The sequence below is a fragment of the Drosophila subpulchrella genome, chromosome 2L (genome assembly GCF_014743375.2).
Source record: "Drosophila subpulchrella strain 33 F10 #4 breed RU33 chromosome 2L, RU_Dsub_v1.1 Primary Assembly, whole genome shotgun sequence".
Classification (NCBI taxonomy): domain Eukaryota; kingdom Metazoa; phylum Arthropoda; class Insecta; order Diptera; family Drosophilidae; genus Drosophila; species Drosophila subpulchrella.
The window spans coordinates 10,753,196-10,771,388 of record NC_050610.1 but is presented as its reverse complement, the minus strand read 5'-3'; the positions used below and the strand labels follow the sequence as shown (position 1 = coordinate 10,771,388).

Below are 18,193 nucleotides of genomic sequence, written 5' to 3'. Positions count from 1 at the left end.
AATAGCCTGGTCTAGTTCTATTTCGTCGCTCCGTCATCACATAATCAAAATTTTTAATTTTTTCGCAAGAATATCTTTACTTTGCATTCTGTGCATAATTGTTGAACATGTTAATACATAGGTAATACAAAATAGAATCAAGAATTTATAAGGAATATTTATTTTCAGTATTTTTACGTACAAGGCATTTTTCGTAGTACAATTATCAGTCACACTAAAAGTTGTTACACAAAATAAATAGTATTTTTAACACAAAATGAGCCTCGAACAACAGACAACCGTAGACCCCCATAATCCCCATGGGCTTGGTGAGTCGTCAGAACAAAGAGTTAGGAGTAGTTACTAATAATCCTTCCGCTAGGTGACCCCAACGATACCAGATTGCGCAAGGTTGAGAGGGAAGTACTGATACCCAAGATAATGCGGGATCGTGCCAAAGCGGAATTCTGCTCCAAGGAAGTGGCCGATTTCCAGGAATGCTGCAAGGCCAGCAGTATACTAATGGTGGCCACCTGCCGGAAGCAAAACTCAGCCCTCAAGGAGTGCCTTACCCAGTGGTACCAAAACGAGGCCTTCAAGGAGGAGTGCAAGCAGATATACCTCCAAGAACGGGCCGATTATCGCAGCACCGGCATACCCAAGAAGCATCGCCTGGAGAAGTTGTAGAATCAGTTCCGATTAGTTCCTTATTGTTGTTTGCTTTGTACAAAAGTTAAGTAATTGAAACGCCGCACAATTGTCTCTGTTACTGTGGTCTCCTGCAAGTCCTTGGGATTGAGTACATCCTTAGGTCGATGGACAGTTAGGAGCAGCACATCCTTATCGGAAGTTTCAGCCACACGTTGAACGCCCTTCAAGTTCTTTGATTGATAGTAATCCGTATCACAGGGAGTTTGAACTATAACTAAGAAGCTGGCATGGTACAAGCGAGGGCTTTGCTTGTAGATAACTGAAATAGGGATCTGATTTATATAAATATTTTGAGATTCCCAAGCTTAAAACTTACGAAAATCACCGCCAAACTTGATGCCACTCTTGATCACCCAATTCTTGGACTTTAAATACAAATAGCAGGCCAGGTTCTCCACAAATCTTTCATTTAGCTTATTGGCAGACTCCAAAAACGCCTGATAGTCCATGGAACTGCCAGTCAAGTTGGTTATCTCCAAAGTGTTCAAGTAGTAGGCCAGGAAACAGGACTCCTCCAAGCCCAGGAGCAGCGTTTCATCCTCATCTCCAGATGCCGGTCCTCCGCGAGATTTGCTTCCCTTGCCAAAACAGCCGCTGTCATACAACGATTTCGCCTGAACTGGATCTTTTACCTCTACGGAGAGTCCTGTAAATCTTCCCTGATAGCGTTCTCCAATCTCGCAACTCGGAAAAGGCGTGAAATTTAGATTTTTGTTAAAGCAGCGCTTTCTTTTGCAGGGAAATGAGAACTGCATTTTGTTTTATTCATTAAAAACATTCATGGAAAATAGCAATACCATAAAAATACCAGAAAATATCTTCCCAGATGGTATGTTTGTTTGAAAACCCTAGTCACGGTTACACTGGAGTAATGGTAAACAAATAAATATCGCTAATAAAAAATATCCTCAGTGTAAGTTAAATGTAACATTTAAATTCCTTTCTAATCGCTGGCTTTTAGGAAAATGGATGAGGAGGAAGTATGCCGGGTTTGCCTGCAACAGGATGGCGATATGATCAATATATTTGACGGTGTGCAGGACCAGGAAATGTCCATTCCAGATATGATTGCCCAGTGGTCCGGCTACCAGGTTGAGAAAGGCGATTCACTTCCGGAAAGTATATGTCCAACCTGCTTGGAGGATGCCCGAGCCACATTTGGAATAATCCGAAAACTGCAGAAGGAGGAAGTCTGTCGAATTTCAGACAGTGAGGATTCCATTTGCGACAAAGAAACGGAAAAACCTTTTAAAAATGTACATAGTGAGGAATCGAATAGCGCCCAGGAATACAAGGTTAAAAACGAGCCTATCGATGAGGACATATTTCTGGAGGCAGCATGCAAGGCAATGGAAAGCGACCTATTCGAGGAAGATGTCTGCAAGATTGAAGTCGTTGAAACGGAACAATATATTGGCCAGAAGTATATATTATCTGCATTAGATCTGGATCTGGGTAATATACCCAAAACATCGGACTTGCCTTCTCGAGGGAAACGGCGTTACAAGTGTTCCCTGTGTCCCAAGTCTTTTGCGGATGCCTTACAGTTTAGCCAACACATTGTAACCCATTCAGAAGAAGACGCCGATGGTCAAAAGTCTGATTTTTCTGATTCAGATTTTAGCACCACTGGGTTCGAAGAGGGCGATTATTATCCGGATTCTGAAACAGAGGTACCATCTGAAAAGCCTCAAATAAAACAACGCCAAAAGACTTCTGCATCCACCACCCCATTAAAGAAAAAAATCCTAACCCATTTGCATGATAAAACGAAAACGGATTTGCCTGCATCGGAACGTATACCCACACCTTACTTGCCCTTCAAATGTAATTATTGCCCGAAAACGTTTCAGGACAAAGATTCCTGTACACTGCACGCACAATCGCATGGCAAGCAATTCCGATGTTCCGATTGCCCGAAGACTTTTGCGGAGGCAAAGCAGTTGAAGCAACACATTTTGAGCCATTCAGAGGATCAGACCGATAAACCGAAGCCTTCACCATCAGGTCTTCCTCGAGTGTTCAAGTGCCCCAAGTGTCCCAAGTCGTTTCCGTATTCCTCAAGTTGCAGTCGACATCTGCTAAGTCACTCGGAGATACGACCGTTTAAGTGTCCCCAGTGTCCAAACTCCTATGCACGTCCCTATGCCCTCAGAGCCCACTTTACTATGCACTCCGGAGAACGATCGTTCAAGTGTGATCAGTGTTCCAAGACCTATAAGAAGGCACACCATCTCAAGCACCACCTGTTGACTCATTCTAATGAAAGGCCGAACAAGTGTTCCCAATGCAACAAGACCTTCATGTCCAGGTCCGATCTAAATCGACACATCCGGGCGCACTCTGCAGTAAAGCCCCACAAATGTGATGACTGCTCAAAGTCTTTTCATCGACCTTGCGATCTGAAAGTTCATATCCGTACCCACACTGGCGAAAGACCCTTTAAGTGTGCCTGCTGTTCGAAGTCTTTTACGGCTAGAAACAATATGCTGAAGCACCAAAGGCAATGCAAACTTTAAAAGACAAACTGTGACTAAGATATACCTTTAAAATATTTTGTAATTATAATAAAAACCCAACTTGTTGGTTTTCGTTGCCTTGAATTTAAAAAAAACTAAAAGATTGTTTTTCTTAGGTATAAGAAGGGCACCGAATAATTCAGTTTAATTGGGAATTATGCAGTTTTATTTTTGCAATCAAGAACAAAATTCTATGAACTAATTATACATTTTTAATCGAATTATGTGTTTTAAAATATTTAGCGTTGCTATTCCCGGGCAATATTTAATTCCACCTAATCAGTAATTAATGAGTTTCCGCTTCTTATCGCTAACCGTCAATAAACAAAGATCAAAGTATATACATACATATAAAAGAAATTAAATTTTTTTTGAGTCATAAATCAAATTCTATATTTTGTAAGTGCGCACAGGCTGTTGCATATAAAAGAGGCACTGGAGCCCAATCATTTCAGTAGTATCATCGAGTTGAGCTCTTAAACCATGTATAAGCTCACAGCCATTCTGGTCATCAGTTTAATTACTGGAAATCTAAATGGATCTCAATCAGAGGACTTGGAAACCCGCTGTGGCAATCACTTCTTCTCTAGGTTTAGGCCAGTAATGAATTTCATTATTGACCAACAGGAGAGTGCAAACCGAACCCGTGATGAACGGCATCAGATGCAAATCCAGTTGGCATCCGTACAGGAAGCTTTTACCAGTGCTAAGGCCTCTCTGGACTCCAAGGATCTCAGGCTGGAGAAGTTGGAGAGCCAGCAGATAATTGCTCAGGACGTTGTGGATAAGCTTGGTGGGACGGAGTACCACCTTACAGGCATAGAAAATTTACTGGTATCTATGCAGAACAAGATGGACATCAATTTCTCGGCAGTTAAGGAAACCCAGGCACAACAGGCAGCCTTGCAAGAAGCTGTAAATATAAGGTTACAGAGGATGGAAGAATCTTTGAAGGAGTTAATCCGGCAGGTCCCAATCAGGTTCGATCTGGAAAGGCCACTTGAAAACATAATGCACATGCTTAGATTAATTATGAACTATCGGAAAGTCCAATCTAGATATTTCTTTATCTTGGAAAGTGTGAAATCCTATAGTGATGCTGAAAAGTATTGTGTAGATAAGGGGGGACATTTGGCGACATTTGAAAATGATGAGGAACTAAATGCCATTATCGCGATGGTCAATCATGGTGATCGATACTGGTTGGGCGTCAATGATAAGGCCATTTCGGGGGAGTTTGTAAGTGTGGACACCGGTAAGAAAGTCTCGTACTTAAAGTGGAGTCCGGGTGAACCCGATTATTGGAACGACAATATGCACTGCGTTGTCTTGTTTCAGGGTGCCATGAGGGTAAACGAATGCAATCATGGAAGATATTTTATTTGTCAAGCAGGAAACGAAATGTACTTAAAAGAGACAAATCACTTAAGTTAAGCAATGACAATACATAAAAACACATTTAATTCCGATTAAAATTTGATAAGTTAGTTCAAAAAATGTAAAGATCGAATTTTGTTCTTGATTGGAAAATAAAACTGAAATATTCTAAAAGCACTTTAACTGTTTTATGTGGTTTCCTGTATTGAAAGAGAGATTTTTCTTTGGAAGTGGGCCTTAGGATGGTGGACCATCAGACTTATGAGCAACTGCATCATCTACCGAATGAACTACAATCTGGGTATTGAACAGAACATTTTAGATATTGAGGGCTAATGGGCTTCTGTTGAATTTTTATTTCAAACTAAAAGCATGTAATATTTTAATTTTTTTTTATAAGTTAATGTCTGAAATTATTTTTAAAAATGAAAAACTCAAAATATAATTTCTAATTTGATTTTAAAGTAAATATTGCATACCGGAGATACGGTTGGGTTCAACAGCCTCAAGGTTATAAAAAAATTTTTAAAAACTATACTGGCGAAATGCGAAAGATGTTTTGGGAAACCTTAGTCAAGAAAATATAAAAATGCTGCACACCATTTTTGTAAATGGATAAAAAAATGGGGCTTAAATTCAAAATCTAGAAAATATTTTCCTCGAAATAGGGAAAAATCAGTTGGCAGCCCCAAGCCATCGATAGCTTTCGGTTATTGCTCACCTATCGATGTTCACTAATCGACTATTCGATCAACGGCTGCAGAAAAGTCACAAGACCAGTCAGCTGAATTTCGGTCGTGTCGCAGTAGTGTGAAAAACACTGGGTAATATTTGATAGATTTTCATAAATTCTGTGCTTGAATTTGTGTGTGCCGAGCGTCGTCGCAAGAAAGCCTTCAAAATGACTACCGCCTTGTATTTGCCCGAGGAGAACATTGGTGAGTTTTTCCCCCGCACCGCACCGCCCCGCAATTCGCAGTCGACCTCTGGTGAAAAATCGAAGTGCGAGTGTGTGGGTGTGTGGGGTGGTTGGGCTGTCCATCGCAGCACCCCATCATCCTCGCCGATTAACCTGTTCTATTGTATCACCCCGCAGATATGATTGCTGCCACCTCGGTGCTGCAGCAGCAGGCGGCGGACATCCGCACGAGGGCGATCAACTGGGCATCCTACATGCAGTCGCAGATGATCAGCGAGGAGGACTACAAGGCGATCAGCGCTCTGGACAAGTCACGCGCCAGCTACTTGGCCACGAACTCCAGCCAGGTGGTCAAGACCCTGCTCAATCTTGTCTCGCATCTATCCAAGGACTCCACCATCCAGTACATACTCGTGCTGCTCGACGATCTGCTGCAGGAGGATCGCTCCCGGGTGGATCTGTTCCACGAGACGGCCGGCAAGCTGAAGCAGTGCATCTGGGGTCCGTTCCTCAACCTGCTGAACCGCCAGGATGGCTTCATTGTCAACATGGCGTCGCGCATCCTCGCCAAGTTCGCCTGCTGGGGCCATGAGACCATGCCCAAGTCCGATCTGAACTTCTATCTGCAGTTCCTGAAGGATCAGCTGGCCAGCAACGTGAGTCTGCATGTGTGCGGTAGAGGATGAGCCCTCCGCGAGCATGTTTATGTTGTCAATGATCTGTAAATGAAGCTAGGAGAGCATGTGAAGAATGTTTTGGTATATACTTGGCACTTTTCTAAGCAATTCTTGCACTGGGTTAGGGTTTTCCAAGTGTTTAAATTCCAAGGATGCACAATCATGCAACTGCATGTTTATACACCCAGTGCAAGTTTTATTTTTTGTTGTATATTGACGAAATTTTCCATTTTACAAAGCAATTTTTGTTCTGAAGATTAAGAGGTTAATCCCTGCACTACTAGTTAGAATATTAATTAAGTTAGTGAAAATATTTAAATTAGTTGTATATTGACAAAATTTGCTGATTCATGGGTTCCCAAATCAGGCACTAGTTCATAGCATGTGATATGTAGCGTAGGAAGATAGCATGGTTCATGCTTGATTAACTAAAGTTTTTTTTATTCCCTTTCTAATGCGAATTGAAATCTATCCCCTAACTATTTCTAAAACCTTATTTCATATACCTAAGCAAAAATTACCTAACCCTACTCAAAGCTAACCTTATATTCAGCTTCCTGCATGTCTTGTCAGTATTGCTTTCCGTATATATACCCATAATAATTTATTCTAATTTAAAACAACCGAAACTGACCTCGTATAAGACTAAAAACCAAACACAACTGACCTCGTCTTGGTGAAATACTCGTGAAATCTCTGCAAATGAGGAGACCAAACAAAGAGTTTGTAACTACATTATGCCATATGTACATCAGCACTCAGAATCTTGTCACACCATATCCAAACCTTATAGTATCCCGGATATATATTTCGCCACCTCACCACTCCCGATCATCACGTGCAGTCGTGTGTCATGTGTCACATAAATAGCACCAGATTATAATAATGTTATTTACCTTGTGTTCTTGTCCATCAAACGTATTTATCTGTTCCGCTGCACTTGAACCCTGTGAACAATTTTAATTTATATGCAATTTACCATCTATGAATCGATTGAATCGATGTCTGTGGACGAACCACCCCCACGACCCACGACCTCTGATCCCACCCTAGGGCTTAGCCTATCTGCAAGAGATGGCCCAGCTGGCCAAGCGGACACAAACGATCATTGTGCACACGCATGGACAGCATGGCAAAGACAAAGACCACCATGGCCACCAGTACAGTCCCACTCTGGCCCAGCTGCAGCAGCAGCACCAGCTGGCCGAGGGGGCCAACGAGAGCTATCGGGAGGTGGGCGGTAGCAGTGACCACCAGCAGCAGGACGGCAAATGCGTGATACCGGTATTCCAAACCACTAAACCCAAAAAAACCAATCTCGCAGCAATCCACTCGCCGAAACAACCAAAACATTCACTTACCCACCCACCAAAAACACACACAAAACACGAATAAACTATCAAACAATTATGGGCACACGAAGGATCACAGTCGATGAGACAAGTCGTGTTATACGGTACAAAAACTATGATCTATAAAAAATATTGCTAATTTTCGAACAAATTAGATTCTAACATTCTCACGATTTTTATTTTAATGGTCTATGACAAAAATATTAAGAATTTTCGTATAAGTTAAATTCCAAAATTTGAATTATTTAAATGGACGTTAATCTATACCTCTATATTGTTGGAGCTATAACAATAGCTCTATCGATTGTGATCCGTGTGTTTGTGTGATATTTCTTAGTCTATTTCGTAATTGTTTACTAACCCGACTAATAGCGCGTGAGAATACAGGAGAATCCGGCGCGAAGGACTTAGCAACCAGTGTTGTCAAGCGGTGTATAAAAGGCATATCAGTGTGGTGTAATGGAAATCAAGGTCCAGGTGACGGGTTAAAACTACACGAAAATCAACCAAAATTACACAAAGATAAACAATGGCATAAGGTGAACTGTTCGAACCCCCATTGATGTTGCATATTAAACTCTCTTTAAATGTTGTCCACTCTCTATTTCACTATATTTCTCCTATTGTGCGTAGCTTATAGTAATTATCGTTGTTGTAGCTAGCCAAAAATAGATTCCAGCTGATATCGTCATAACTAACAAACCTAACCAATGAAAAGATAAATCGAATTCGAGAATTAACTAATGGGAGTTTTTTAACATTGATAGAACAACGAATACATCCAATCGGTGGCCCGCTGCCTGCAGATGATGCTCCGCGTGGATGAGTACCGATTCGCCTTCGTGGGCGTCGACGGCATCAGCACTCTGATCCGCATCCTCTCGACCCGTGTCAACTTCCAGGTGAGTTTGAAATTGAAATGCCTAAATTGTTTGGTACAATTTAAATTCGATTTCTTATTCATAGGTGCAATACCAGTTGATCTTCTGCCTGTGGGTGCTGACCTTCAATCCCCTGCTGGCCGCCAAGATGAACAAGTTCAGCGTGATCCCCATCCTGGCCGATATCCTCAGCGATTGTGCCAAGGAGAAGGTGACCCGCATCATCCTCGCTGTCTTCCGCAATCTGATCGAGAAGCCAGAGGATACATCGGTGGCCAAGGACCATTGCATCGCCATGGTCCAGTGCAAGGTGCTGAAGCAGCTATCCATTCTCGAGCAGCGTCGCTTTGACGACGAGGACATCACCGCCGACGTGGAGTACCTCAGCGAGAAGCTGCAGAACTCTGTGCAGGACCTGAGCTCCTTCGATGAGTACGCCACTGAGGTGCGCAGCGGTCGCTTGGAGTGGTCGCCTGTCCACAAGTCGGCCAAGTTCTGGCGTGAGAATGCCCAGCGCCTGAACGAGAAGAACTACGAGCTGCTGCGCATCCTTGTCCACCTGCTGGAGACCTCCAAGGACGCCATCATCCTCTCCGTCGCCTGCTTTGATATCGGAGAGTATGTGCGTCACTATCCCCGCGGCAAGCAGTGAGTATATTCTATAAATATTTGTAAATCCCGCTGTTTAAGGGTTGTCCTTTTTGAAACCCACCCAAAACCTAGCGGAAACCATTTAAGCTTTATAGTACTAAGCAGCTTATTAATAAACTTATTTTCCTTAGTGTGCTGGAGCAGCTGGGTGGCAAACAGATCGTGATGCAGCATCTGGGACACGAGGATCCCAATGTGCGATACGAAGCCCTGCTGGCCGTGCAAAAGCTGATGGTACACAACTGGTTAGTATGGATTTTGAGTGCATATTCTCTCATGCATTCCCCATATCCCGCATACAGGTCCTGTGATCCTCATATCAATCATTTTCAATCCATGACCATTATGATGATCAAAATTCTCTGTGTACTCAAAATACTCTTTGTTTTTATTATCAGGGAATACCTGGGCAAGCAGCTGGAGAAGGAGAACGAGAACCAGAAACAAGGTTCCGCACCCATCACTGGCAAGGCCTAAGTGGTCCAATCAAATCAGTCATCCATGCACAGGCACACAACAAATATTCTAGCCAGGCCGCCAGCCTGATACCTTAACTAACAATAAGAGTCGCGGAGGGATCTATATCTCCAGCCTGATCCCTCACCTCTCCACCACACTTACAATGATGTTTGTTCTTGCTACCTTAAGCGCATGTTTGTTCCCCGTTTAAACTAAGTTCTTGTTTAGCCCATACCTCCGACCACGCCCATTTACGCCCTCGGTCCATAAAACGTATTGAGAGAACAATTCGATTTTTTGTTGGCATTCCAAAAAAGCAATTCACTGTAATGGCAGAGCAAATACAAACGTCTATCCTCTAGGATTGTTCCGTTCAATTCGATTGTTTATATTTTGTTGTTATTATTATTTGTGTTCTTAATATTATGTGTGCGCCGCTGTACAGAGTTTTTTCTAAACCAGATGATATGCACTTCTTTTGTATTATAATCGCGTCAGCGCACCCACAACTAAACAAAAAAAAAACAAAACTAAAGAAAACAAAAATATATTGTATAAACCTATCAAGTATTTCTTTCATTTAAAACTAAATCAAATAAGCATAATTGAAATGAAAAATATGTAATGCATAATAAAGTTGTTATTAAAGTGTACGATCAAGTTTTGCGAGTGTAAAAGAAAATATACATAAACTAGCCAAAATTATTTTAACTTTCAAGTGTATTCTTGTATAACTCATATTGTAAGAATTGGCATGTGATTTGAGAAGTTTACTTTGTAGAGGGGCTCTCTTTCAAAATTGCTATTATACTGTGACGCAATATTTGATTAGGTAGCTGCGATGCTCTTTTAGAACGGTTTCATAGTTCAGTTACTAGCTATCGGTTCTTATCTGGGACACGAGACCTAGGGAAATCTCTTATTGGCCTCTCTTTGTACTATTATTTGGTTGAGGCACGTGATATAGTAGTAGTTATGGCCAGATCTACTCTTTGCTTTTCAATAAATGGTTATCAGAGAAACAATTTCGCCAGTTCATAGTTCTCTTTGCCGATAATAAACCCATTTTTGCATGACTAAGAGCTGGGGAGTTCCCTTAAAAAGAATCCTCTTTATAAGCTTTAAAGCTTGAACTTAAGAGCAAGGGATTATAGATCTTTCTAACAATAAATAGGTTCTAAGGAATTCAAAGTATTCTTTTTTCCCCACTCAAAATAAAGCACCTTTACATCGTTTTTAGTTGTTTTTTTTTATTATTTAACTTTTTCTTGTGGTTGTCACAATTCTCATCGGGTTTAAATTAAATATTCCACTTTTTATTTAAATTAAATAATAAATTGTCCTATTTAAACTTTATAATTAACATAATTGTAGTTTTTAGGTCTGTACTTTGTTGATTTGTAGTTGTTTCTGTTGCGGTTGTTTGCCGGACTGTGACTGAACACAATAATACAGTTAGACATCCTGCAGAGGTTGTTGGTGAGTTTGTGGATAGCACCTTTACTTGGTGGCCGACTTCAGGTAGGCGATCAGATCGCCGCGCTCGTTGGGCTTCTTCAGGCCGGCGAAGATCATCTTGGTGCCGGGGATGTACTTCTTGGGGTTCTCCAGGTACTCGAACAGGGTGTCCTCGTTCCAGGTGATGCCCTTGGCCTTGTTGGCGTCCGTGTACGCGAATCCGGCCGCCTGTCCGGTCTTGCGACCGATCAGTCCATGCAGGTTGGGTCCCACCTTGTGCTTGCCGCCGGCCTCAACAGTGTGGCACTGGGCGCAACGCTGCACGAACAGCTTCTTTCCCTTCTCAACATCACCAGCAGGCACGCCCATTGTGGATTATGTGGTTGATTGATGTGTTAACACGGACTCGACTGTAAGATACAAGATAAAGAAAATTACTAAATGATCAAAGTAATAGATCTAACATTACCTAAAAACCTAGCTACAATTTATTAACTCTATTGCTAGCAAAGTTAGTTCCAAAGTTCATAATTTTTCGAAAGTAATATTTGCTGATTGGTATTGGTATTGTCAAGAACTCAATCATTAATGGTATTTTCATTCCTATCATTTTGCAAACGATTCAGATCTATTGAATCTGATAGTACGGGTTTCACTAGAAAAAAAGGCTGACTACTAAAAAAATAAAAATTCAAAGCTATTTTACTTAATTTTTGAAAACTATTTCCAAATTGGTACTAAGTCCTTTTCAAGATCAAAATCGAACCACAACATTAGTGCACATATTTAAAAAAGTTAAAGACTTTACTAATAACTAATAATCAACAGAACATTAGTATTATTATTTAGCAAATTTATATTATTTCGTTATAATAATATTAATGTTATAAACTTTGATACATTTTGTGATCATTTTTCTGTGTGTAGGGGCCGTGAAAAAATATTTGTCCCCTTGCCCGGTTATGTAAACAATTGATAAGCTCACTGCGGAAACGGAATTATTAAAATCGCTTATGCTAAGTGCATTAGTCGGCTGTTGTTTCTGATAAGGCTGTAATTTTCATTATCTAACTGAGTCTGCATTCCCATTTACCTTCTCCTCCCCCTTTCCACCCACATATTATTTTTTTCCTATTTTTGACGCGCGTGTAGGGCAACGTCATCAAAAACACAGACTTTGAAAAAAAGCTTCAGACGCTGGTCACATGTTGTTGCCCCCACTCTCTCTCTCTCACACATTCGCCAATCGTCGAATAATTGCGTCAGAATGGAATCACTCAGCAACAGGCTAAAAAATTCACCAGGAAGCATCCGATGAAAAAGCGTTAGTTGTTTATATAACTAGAATAGTAGAATTCCCAGGGTCTGTGTTACGGTCAAGTTGCTAATTGCCGGTTAATAAGTTGCATGCAGCTATTTGAACTTGAGAGAGGAAAGTGCCGTTGCAATGAGTAAGTCACCTACACAAGCACGCAACTACACTAAGAGAAATTAGATAAGGTTAAATACAGAAATATGAACATATTTGGAATAAATATTTTTATATAATCAAAATAAATTATATACAAATTGTTATTACTTTAGAAATACTACTTTTTGATTTCAAATTCTTCACATGTAAAATAATAAAAATCTATTATATCACAGCCTTAATTTCTCTCTGTGTACTAAGCATGCACTTAGAGAGTGGGGGGAAGTCAAAGCAACAACAATGTCAACATCTGATTTGGCCTTGATGAGAACTTTTCAGTAAGTTCTCATTATGCGTGTGCGTGTGAGAGGAAGGGAAAGTGCAATTGGAAAATTGGAAGCAGGCCAAAGGCAGCCGTGTTCTGGCCTTTGTGTGGGTGTGAGAGAGAGAGGTGAGAACAAAGAGATGAGTGCAAATTGGGCCAACATCCAAGTTTCCTTAGAAAAGCGAATGTTACATAAGCCTCATTCCTTGCAAAGGTGAAAACTCTTCGTTTTTTTTTGCCATATAGAAAATGGCACATTGGGGAAAGAAAAAACCTGCTTAGCAACCACGTGGCGGGCTTTTAAACTCCAAAGCTACGGCAAAGGCAAACAAAAAAGATTCCAAGAATTGATATATTTTTTGCCAGACAGAGCGAGCGAGACAGCTGATGATCGGGTTCTGTACTCTCTCTTTGCTCATGTAATCGACGCTCTCTGGCGATTTTTTCAATGGCAATGTGACTTTGGATTGCTATTTTTACCATTAATAATTTTTTGCTCACTTTTCTGACTAATAAAAATATACAACAAATAAACTGGTAAACATCTCGCGGATAAATCGCTTTAATATACACACGCACACAAGGACGCGTTTATGTAACCTGAATTATCCCCCAAAAAAATATTTAATTTGCATGCGAATAATTTTCACAGCATTTTGAGGCTGGAACTTATGCAACTTTAACTACGCGGAAGTGTTTACCCTTATTATCTGTCCGAGAACTCGCTAATCAATAACTATTCAAGGTAATATTTACGTCACTTGAAAATTCGAAAAGTCCACCCACTACTTACATTGAACACAAACGTCGAGCGTTGCCGATTTTTCACGAATGACCGCTATGTTTCGTCGTTTCGTTTTTTGAAATTAGTGTGCGACCGTATATTGCCTGAAAATAAATACCATCATATACCATTTCTGATTCCAAAATACCGTTAAATGTAAAATGAATTCGTATTTTTTTAATGAATGTATAAATATATTTAATCTATTTGCTAGTAATATAAAACCGAAAAGCTTTACCGCTAGTAGCAGGAGCCAATAAAACAATTTTTAATATGACCATATAACCACATCTGTTAAAAGCTGTATGCTTTATAACTCCCATAAGTACCATTACGCGCGCATATCAAAATCAAAAACGACGTTTTAGTTCCATCAACTTTAATTGAATAAAGAAGAAGGAAACCTGTTTAAATGTTATCGGGCATAGATTTGTTGCCAGCTTAAAATAAATTCAAGGGATAGCGGCATTTTTAGGATGACTTCTATAGCGCAGTGTTCCAGATATTATGGTTACCGATCTTGTTGTTTCGCAGGAATTATTATTTTACTTGTTTGACTTGAGGAAGGCGATCAAATCGGCCCGTTCTTCAGCCTTTTTAAGACCGGCGAAGACCATCTTGGTGCCGGGAATGAACTTTTTGGGGTCCTTGAGGTACTCGTCCAGATTGCCCTCCGTCCAGGTGACACCCTTCTTCATATTGGCCTCCGTGTACTTGTACCCCGCGGAAGTGCCGCTCTTCCGGCCCACGATCCCGCCCAGATTTGGACCCACCTTGTGCTTGCCACCCACATCGTAGGTGTGGCACTGGGCGCACTTCTGCACGAAGATCTTCTTGCCGTTCTCCGCATCACCTGCACCCATCCTGGAAGTCTGAGGATAAGAAGAAAGAGAATACGTTAGGGGGTACTTTTTTTGAAACCAAGATATTATGGTACTTAGTTCATAATCATATTTATCATCAAATCATATTTATTTTTATTCTGTAAAAACTATTTCCTAAAACTAGTAGTGTTTTGGAACCTTTATACTGTATTAAACCCCTTATGGTATTTAGTTTATAATTTGTTTTCCCTAACGTAAAAACTAGTTCCTAACTCTCGTTCCTAAACATTTTTAAAATTTAAAATCCTTAGAAAGTGCAAGTTCTACCCATCTCAAGAGAGAGAGCGAGAGCGATTCTCTTGGCCCCTCTCTGGGCTGCACAAAGTTAGACGGAGACAGCTGCAAATGCACGAAGCAAAAAACGAAATTGGGTCAGAAAAATAAGAAAACAAAAATTGAATCAAAATGGGTATTAAATGAAAAGCAAACAAGCAGCTCGAGAACTTGGCGGCACTTCTAATGGGAAAAGCAACCGAAAGGTAATTCAATTAGCAGACACAGGCCTGCCGCCCCCTTTTCCGATCCACCTCCTCTCCCACCCCTTGTTGACTAGCAGATGCACATGTGCTTTGAACATTTCCTTTCAATTAAAACGCATTTTACGCACTCCCTTCCGCTTTTCCCCGCTTTTCCTTCACTTTTCCTGTGGCAAAAACAGATGCCACCGCATAACAAAAACAGAAAAACGAAATATGGGGGTGATAAACAAGGGGGCAAATAGGGCTTATACGGGGATAGTACTCATTAGAGAACTAAGCATCCACTAAAAGTTGAGTATTAAATTTCAATAAATATAGCATAACCTTTTGAGAGCCTGTTAAATATACCAAGAAATAACTATACAAAACGAGAGGTTTTTATAGATACAGTCGCAAAACTTTTATGAACGGTACCTGGTATTAGGGGAACCTAAATATTTTCATATACAACCTTAAAGCCACTCTCATATTTTTGATTATTTTAGATCATTTATCATAAATGGGGTAAATATTTGTTCTAGTGTCACATTCGGTCCAGTGACATTTTCCAGGCATCAGGTGTACCCTACCCTATCCATCTACATCCGCATCGTTCCATCCTGACTGTGACCTAACCTAATTTACCCAGGAGCCATAATTTAGCCGCAGGCAAAACTATCCTGGCTGTTGGCCCGAGTTCCTTTGCCTCCTGAACACTATAAATAAATGGCGCAAGAAATTAAATTACGCTTGAACGGGCCCGGCAGAATGTGATAGTGCCCAGTGAAAAGAGAGTGGGGTGGGGGCATTATTGTTTACTAGATCTATTGCTGCGGAAGTCCATAAAAAGGTGAGAGGTTGCTCCACAAATGGGGTTTATAAGGCATGTTGGGGGGGAGCGGGGAACAAAGGACAGTCTAGGAACGAAAGGATGTCATAATACCTGAATTGGTAAGTACGGATGTTGCTGGGGAAGTGCGGATATTGTTAAGAATTAATAATAAAGTCATAAAGAACAACTCGTGGAAGAAAATTAAAACTATATGGTGAACGTATTTGTTACATTGTATATTTTCTTTCAAGTTAATGCATAAACCTGTTCTGATTTTTAAAGTTTACCAAGCTTAATGTTTAGAATAACTTGTTTATTGTCTTCCAAAGAAAGTAGAGCGGGTACTTTGGGAAAACCTTGAAGTTTCTAACTTGTGTTGTAACCATGGCAAGTCTTATACATAATGTTTATTAAGAATTTCTTCGAGTACTTCAGACTTGACCACTGGAATTCGAGTTTAGCTTTTTAGCTTCCCTTTTCCCTCTCCTACAAAACCCCGGTCAGCGGGTTACCAAGAACAACGCTTTGGCTGTTGCGCAATTTGGCATGACTTTGATATTCCCGCCAAGCCACACCCCCAAACTATACCCATAAAGAACCACCTCCACCACCCTGCCTGTTCTGCATGGCAAAAACCCTACATTTCTTTCTCGTTCCCCTTTTGGATTGCACAGTTGAACTTTTATAAGTGAACTTTTTTATGCCACAGATTTTCATTTTGATTTTAAAAAAAAAGAAATGTTAAGCTCGTTTATTAACAAAAAAGGTTTTTATTTAAAAACAGAAAAGTTTATGACTTTTAAAGATATTATTAAGATAGAAACATGAAATGATATATATTTTTATTCCATTTCAAGGTGTTTTCTTTAAACAATAAAAGGTTTTTATTAAAACTGAATGGGTAAATCATTTTAAAGATATTATGTCAAAAAATAATATATGTAACTTTTTTATAACATGATCTTGTTGGAAGTTTAGAGGACAAACTTGAAGATCTTTTACTATTGCTATACCATTTGTTGGTTTGAGAAGCAGAAATAGTAAGTTTAAAACTTAAAATTATATATATATAAATTTAATTTAAAGGTGTTTTTTCTTATTATTATTTAAAAATAATACTTAAACTTTTTTACAAGATGATCTTGTTGAATGTTTCGAGGTCAAACTTGAAGATCTTTTACTATTTCTATTCAATTCTTTGGTTTAAGTACCAGAAGTACTACTGTATATGTTACAGCATGTTTATACTACGCGCTTTTCACTGCTGTGGCTGCTCCTCCTTCTTCTTCGGGGGCTTTCTTTTGGGGGGTGGTGGGGCTGGAGAGATGGCTTCTTTTCTAGAACGAGGTCGCTGACTGCCCTTCAACGCTTTCTGCTTTCTGTGCCTGCGGATGCCCGAAAGTTACATAAGCCCCAATAAGAACAACAACACCGCTGGTTTAGTTGGCTTTGCATTTTATGCTGAGAGGAGAGGCCATGGGGCCAGAGAGAGAGAGTAGAAAGAGAGCAGCCCCAACATAAATGACACAGAGAAAGGGAAAGAAAGAGAGAGCTGCAGCGCTGCGCGTGAGAGCGACGCTGGGAATGTGTGAATGAAAAATTGCTAAAAATGCTCCATTTCAGGCAATTTATAACTGTTCCTTGCTGCAACTGCACTGCTGACGTCGCTGCATCCATACCCATGGATGTGTCAAAGTGGAAAAGGGGGGAGAGAAAAAAAGGGGTGGTGCATCCTTTGAGATTATTGGATTTTGCAAGAATTCAGAATTGGGTTTCGAATATTGAAAAATATTTTATAAATTTGTTGATTTTATTAACTTTAAAATATTTATTTGGTTAAAACAAAACAATGAAAAATTGAGGAACCCTAAAACAATAATTGTATTATCTGACATTGAGATAATTCCGTTAGAAAGTTTTTGGAAGTATCCCTTAGTATATAAGGATCTACACAACATTTTACACCAATTTTAAAATCTTAATAATTAACAGATGTTAATACTATAATATTTAAGTATTTAAGAGCAATGATACTTCTGCTTAAACCTTTTAGAAAATAAATCAAAAAGGAAAAACAAATTTTAGAAAAAAGTAATTAACCTCTCAGTGTCCCTACCCAATTATTTAGAATTGATAATTTTTTTAAAGTCGATTGTTATTTTTATAATATTTAAAAACTTTCATCCCTGTACGGGGGGCAGCACTGACAATGCAACAAGCTTACCTGCTGGACGCCTCTCTCTCGCTCTCTGCCGCTGCTTGTTGCTCTGCCTCTGCTCTGCCCCCACTAATTGGAGCTCTTTCTCTCTTTCTCTGTCTCGGTGTCCCTCTCTCAAAGAGCGCTGCTTGGGGCAACCGTGGCTGCTGCTCCGCTTGGCGTTTTCATTCAATCAGCTGAGTTCGCGGCGTTCGGTTCTTCTGCTCCCGATTCTATTCACCGTTACGCTACCGTTGCACAGCGATCGAATACTACGCGCCTTACGTCCGTGGAGGAAATTGAAAATCGCACAAGTTTT

The 18,193-nt window shown here is 40.2% G+C and overlaps 7 protein-coding genes across 11 annotated transcripts; 4 read left to right on the top strand and 3 right to left on the bottom strand.

The window, feature by feature from the left end:
* The first annotated feature begins 168 nt into the window (after window positions 1-168).
* LOC119547351 (COX assembly mitochondrial protein homolog) lies at window positions 169-736 on the top strand. Its single transcript, XM_037854166.1, has 2 exons — window positions 169-308; window positions 362-736. The coding sequence occupies exons 1-2, from the start codon at window positions 257-259 to the stop codon at window positions 664-666; spliced, it is 357 nt and encodes a 118-aa protein (XP_037710094.1). The 5' UTR covers window positions 169-256; the 3' UTR covers window positions 667-736.
* On the bottom strand, window positions 661-1,482 carry LOC119547348 (tRNA-splicing endonuclease subunit Sen2-1). 4 transcript variants are annotated; one of them, XM_037854162.1, is made up of 3 exons: window positions 1,323-1,470; window positions 1,007-1,268; window positions 661-949 (listed from the first exon to the last, which is right to left on the bottom strand). In XM_037854162.1, exons 1-3 carry the CDS (start codon window positions 1,443-1,445, stop codon window positions 687-689), a joined length of 648 nt encoding a protein of 215 aa, XP_037710090.1. In that variant the 5' UTR covers window positions 1,446-1,470; the 3' UTR covers window positions 661-686. The 4 variants fall into 4 exon arrangements, with proteins under 4 accessions (XP_037710090.1, XP_037710092.1, XP_037710089.1 ...); XM_037854164.1 differs by having other exon boundaries at window positions 1,007-1,263; window positions 1,323-1,450; XM_037854161.1 differs by having other exon boundaries at window positions 1,007-1,477.
* On the top strand, window positions 1,456-3,304 carry LOC119547347 (zinc finger protein 391-like). Its single transcript, XM_037854160.1, has 2 exons — window positions 1,456-1,603; window positions 1,652-3,304. The coding sequence occupies exon 2, from the start codon at window positions 1,656-1,658 to the stop codon at window positions 3,207-3,209; it is 1,554 nt and encodes a 517-aa protein (XP_037710088.1). The 5' UTR covers window positions 1,456-1,603; window positions 1,652-1,655; the 3' UTR covers window positions 3,210-3,304.
* A 376-nt stretch (window positions 3,305-3,680) lies between these two features.
* On the top strand, window positions 3,681-4,763 carry LOC119547121 (C-type lectin domain family 4 member F-like). The gene has a single exon (XM_037853831.1). The coding sequence runs from the start codon at window positions 3,693-3,695 to the stop codon at window positions 4,641-4,643; it is 951 nt and encodes a 316-aa protein (XP_037709759.1). The 5' UTR covers window positions 3,681-3,692; the 3' UTR covers window positions 4,644-4,763.
* A 574-nt stretch (window positions 4,764-5,337) lies between these two features.
* On the top strand, window positions 5,338-10,178 carry LOC119546055 (V-type proton ATPase subunit H). 2 transcript variants are annotated; one of them, XM_037852120.1, is made up of 7 exons: window positions 5,338-5,524; window positions 5,683-6,161; window positions 7,236-7,466; window positions 8,302-8,436; window positions 8,501-9,063; window positions 9,198-9,311; window positions 9,465-10,178. In XM_037852120.1, exons 1-7 carry the CDS (start codon window positions 5,488-5,490, stop codon window positions 9,541-9,543), a joined length of 1,638 nt encoding a protein of 545 aa, XP_037708048.1. In that variant the 5' UTR covers window positions 5,338-5,487; the 3' UTR covers window positions 9,544-10,178. The 2 variants fall into 2 exon arrangements, with proteins under 2 accessions (XP_037708048.1, XP_037708049.1); XM_037852121.1 differs by lacking the exon at window positions 7,236-7,466 and having other exon boundaries at window positions 5,340-5,524.
* Window positions 10,179-10,787: 609 nt separating this feature from the next.
* On the bottom strand, window positions 10,788-13,637 carry LOC119546056 (cytochrome c-2). Its single transcript, XM_037852122.1, has 2 exons — window positions 13,513-13,637; window positions 10,788-11,393 (listed from the first exon to the last, which is right to left on the bottom strand). Exon 2 carries the CDS (start codon window positions 11,350-11,352, stop codon window positions 11,026-11,028), a length of 327 nt encoding a protein of 108 aa, XP_037708050.1. The 5' UTR covers window positions 11,353-11,393; window positions 13,513-13,637; the 3' UTR covers window positions 10,788-11,025.
* Window positions 13,638-13,865: 228 nt separating this feature from the next.
* On the bottom strand, window positions 13,866-18,067 carry LOC119546806 (cytochrome c-1). Its single transcript, XM_037853386.1, has 2 exons — window positions 17,902-18,067; window positions 13,866-14,375 (listed from the first exon to the last, which is right to left on the bottom strand). The coding sequence occupies exon 2, from the start codon at window positions 14,364-14,366 to the stop codon at window positions 14,049-14,051; it is 318 nt and encodes a 105-aa protein (XP_037709314.1). The 5' UTR covers window positions 14,367-14,375; window positions 17,902-18,067; the 3' UTR covers window positions 13,866-14,048.
* Window positions 18,068-18,193: the final 126 nt, after the last annotated feature.

Bases quoted from the DNA above. Each gene is read 5' to 3' on its own strand.
- LOC119547351 (XM_037854166.1), top strand. From the start codon at position 257: ATGAGCCTCGAACAACAGACAACCGTAGACCCCCATAATCCCCATGGG. The intron at 309-361 runs GTGAGTCGTCAG...TCCTTCCGCTAG, and splicing joins CCATAATCCCCATGGGCTTG to GTGACCCCAACGATACCAGA.
- LOC119547348 (XM_037854161.1), bottom strand. From the start codon at position 1,445: ATGCAGTTCTCATTTCCCTGCAAAAGAAAGCGCTGCTTTAACAAAAAT. The intron at 950-1,006 runs GTAAGTTTTAAG...TCCCTATTTCAG, and splicing joins CAAGTTTGGCGGTGATTTTC to TTATCTACAAGCAAAGCCCT.
- LOC119547347 (XM_037854160.1), top strand. From the start codon at position 1,656: ATGGATGAGGAGGAAGTATGCCGGGTTTGCCTGCAACAGGATGGCGAT.
- LOC119547121 (XM_037853831.1), top strand. From the start codon at position 3,693: ATGTATAAGCTCACAGCCATTCTGGTCATCAGTTTAATTACTGGAAAT.
- LOC119546055 (XM_037852120.1), top strand. From the start codon at position 5,488: ATGACTACCGCCTTGTATTTGCCCGAGGAGAACATTG. The intron at 5,525-5,682 runs GTGAGTTTTTCC...ATCACCCCGCAG, and splicing joins TTTGCCCGAGGAGAACATTG to ATATGATTGCTGCCACCTCG. The intron at 9,312-9,464 runs GTTAGTATGGAT...TTTTATTATCAG, and splicing joins AAGCTGATGGTACACAACTG to GGAATACCTGGGCAAGCAGC.
- LOC119546056 (XM_037852122.1), bottom strand. From the start codon at position 11,352: ATGGGCGTGCCTGCTGGTGATGTTGAGAAGGGAAAGAAGCTGTTCGTG.
- LOC119546806 (XM_037853386.1), bottom strand. From the start codon at position 14,366: ATGGGTGCAGGTGATGCGGAGAACGGCAAGAAGATCTTCGTGCAGAAG.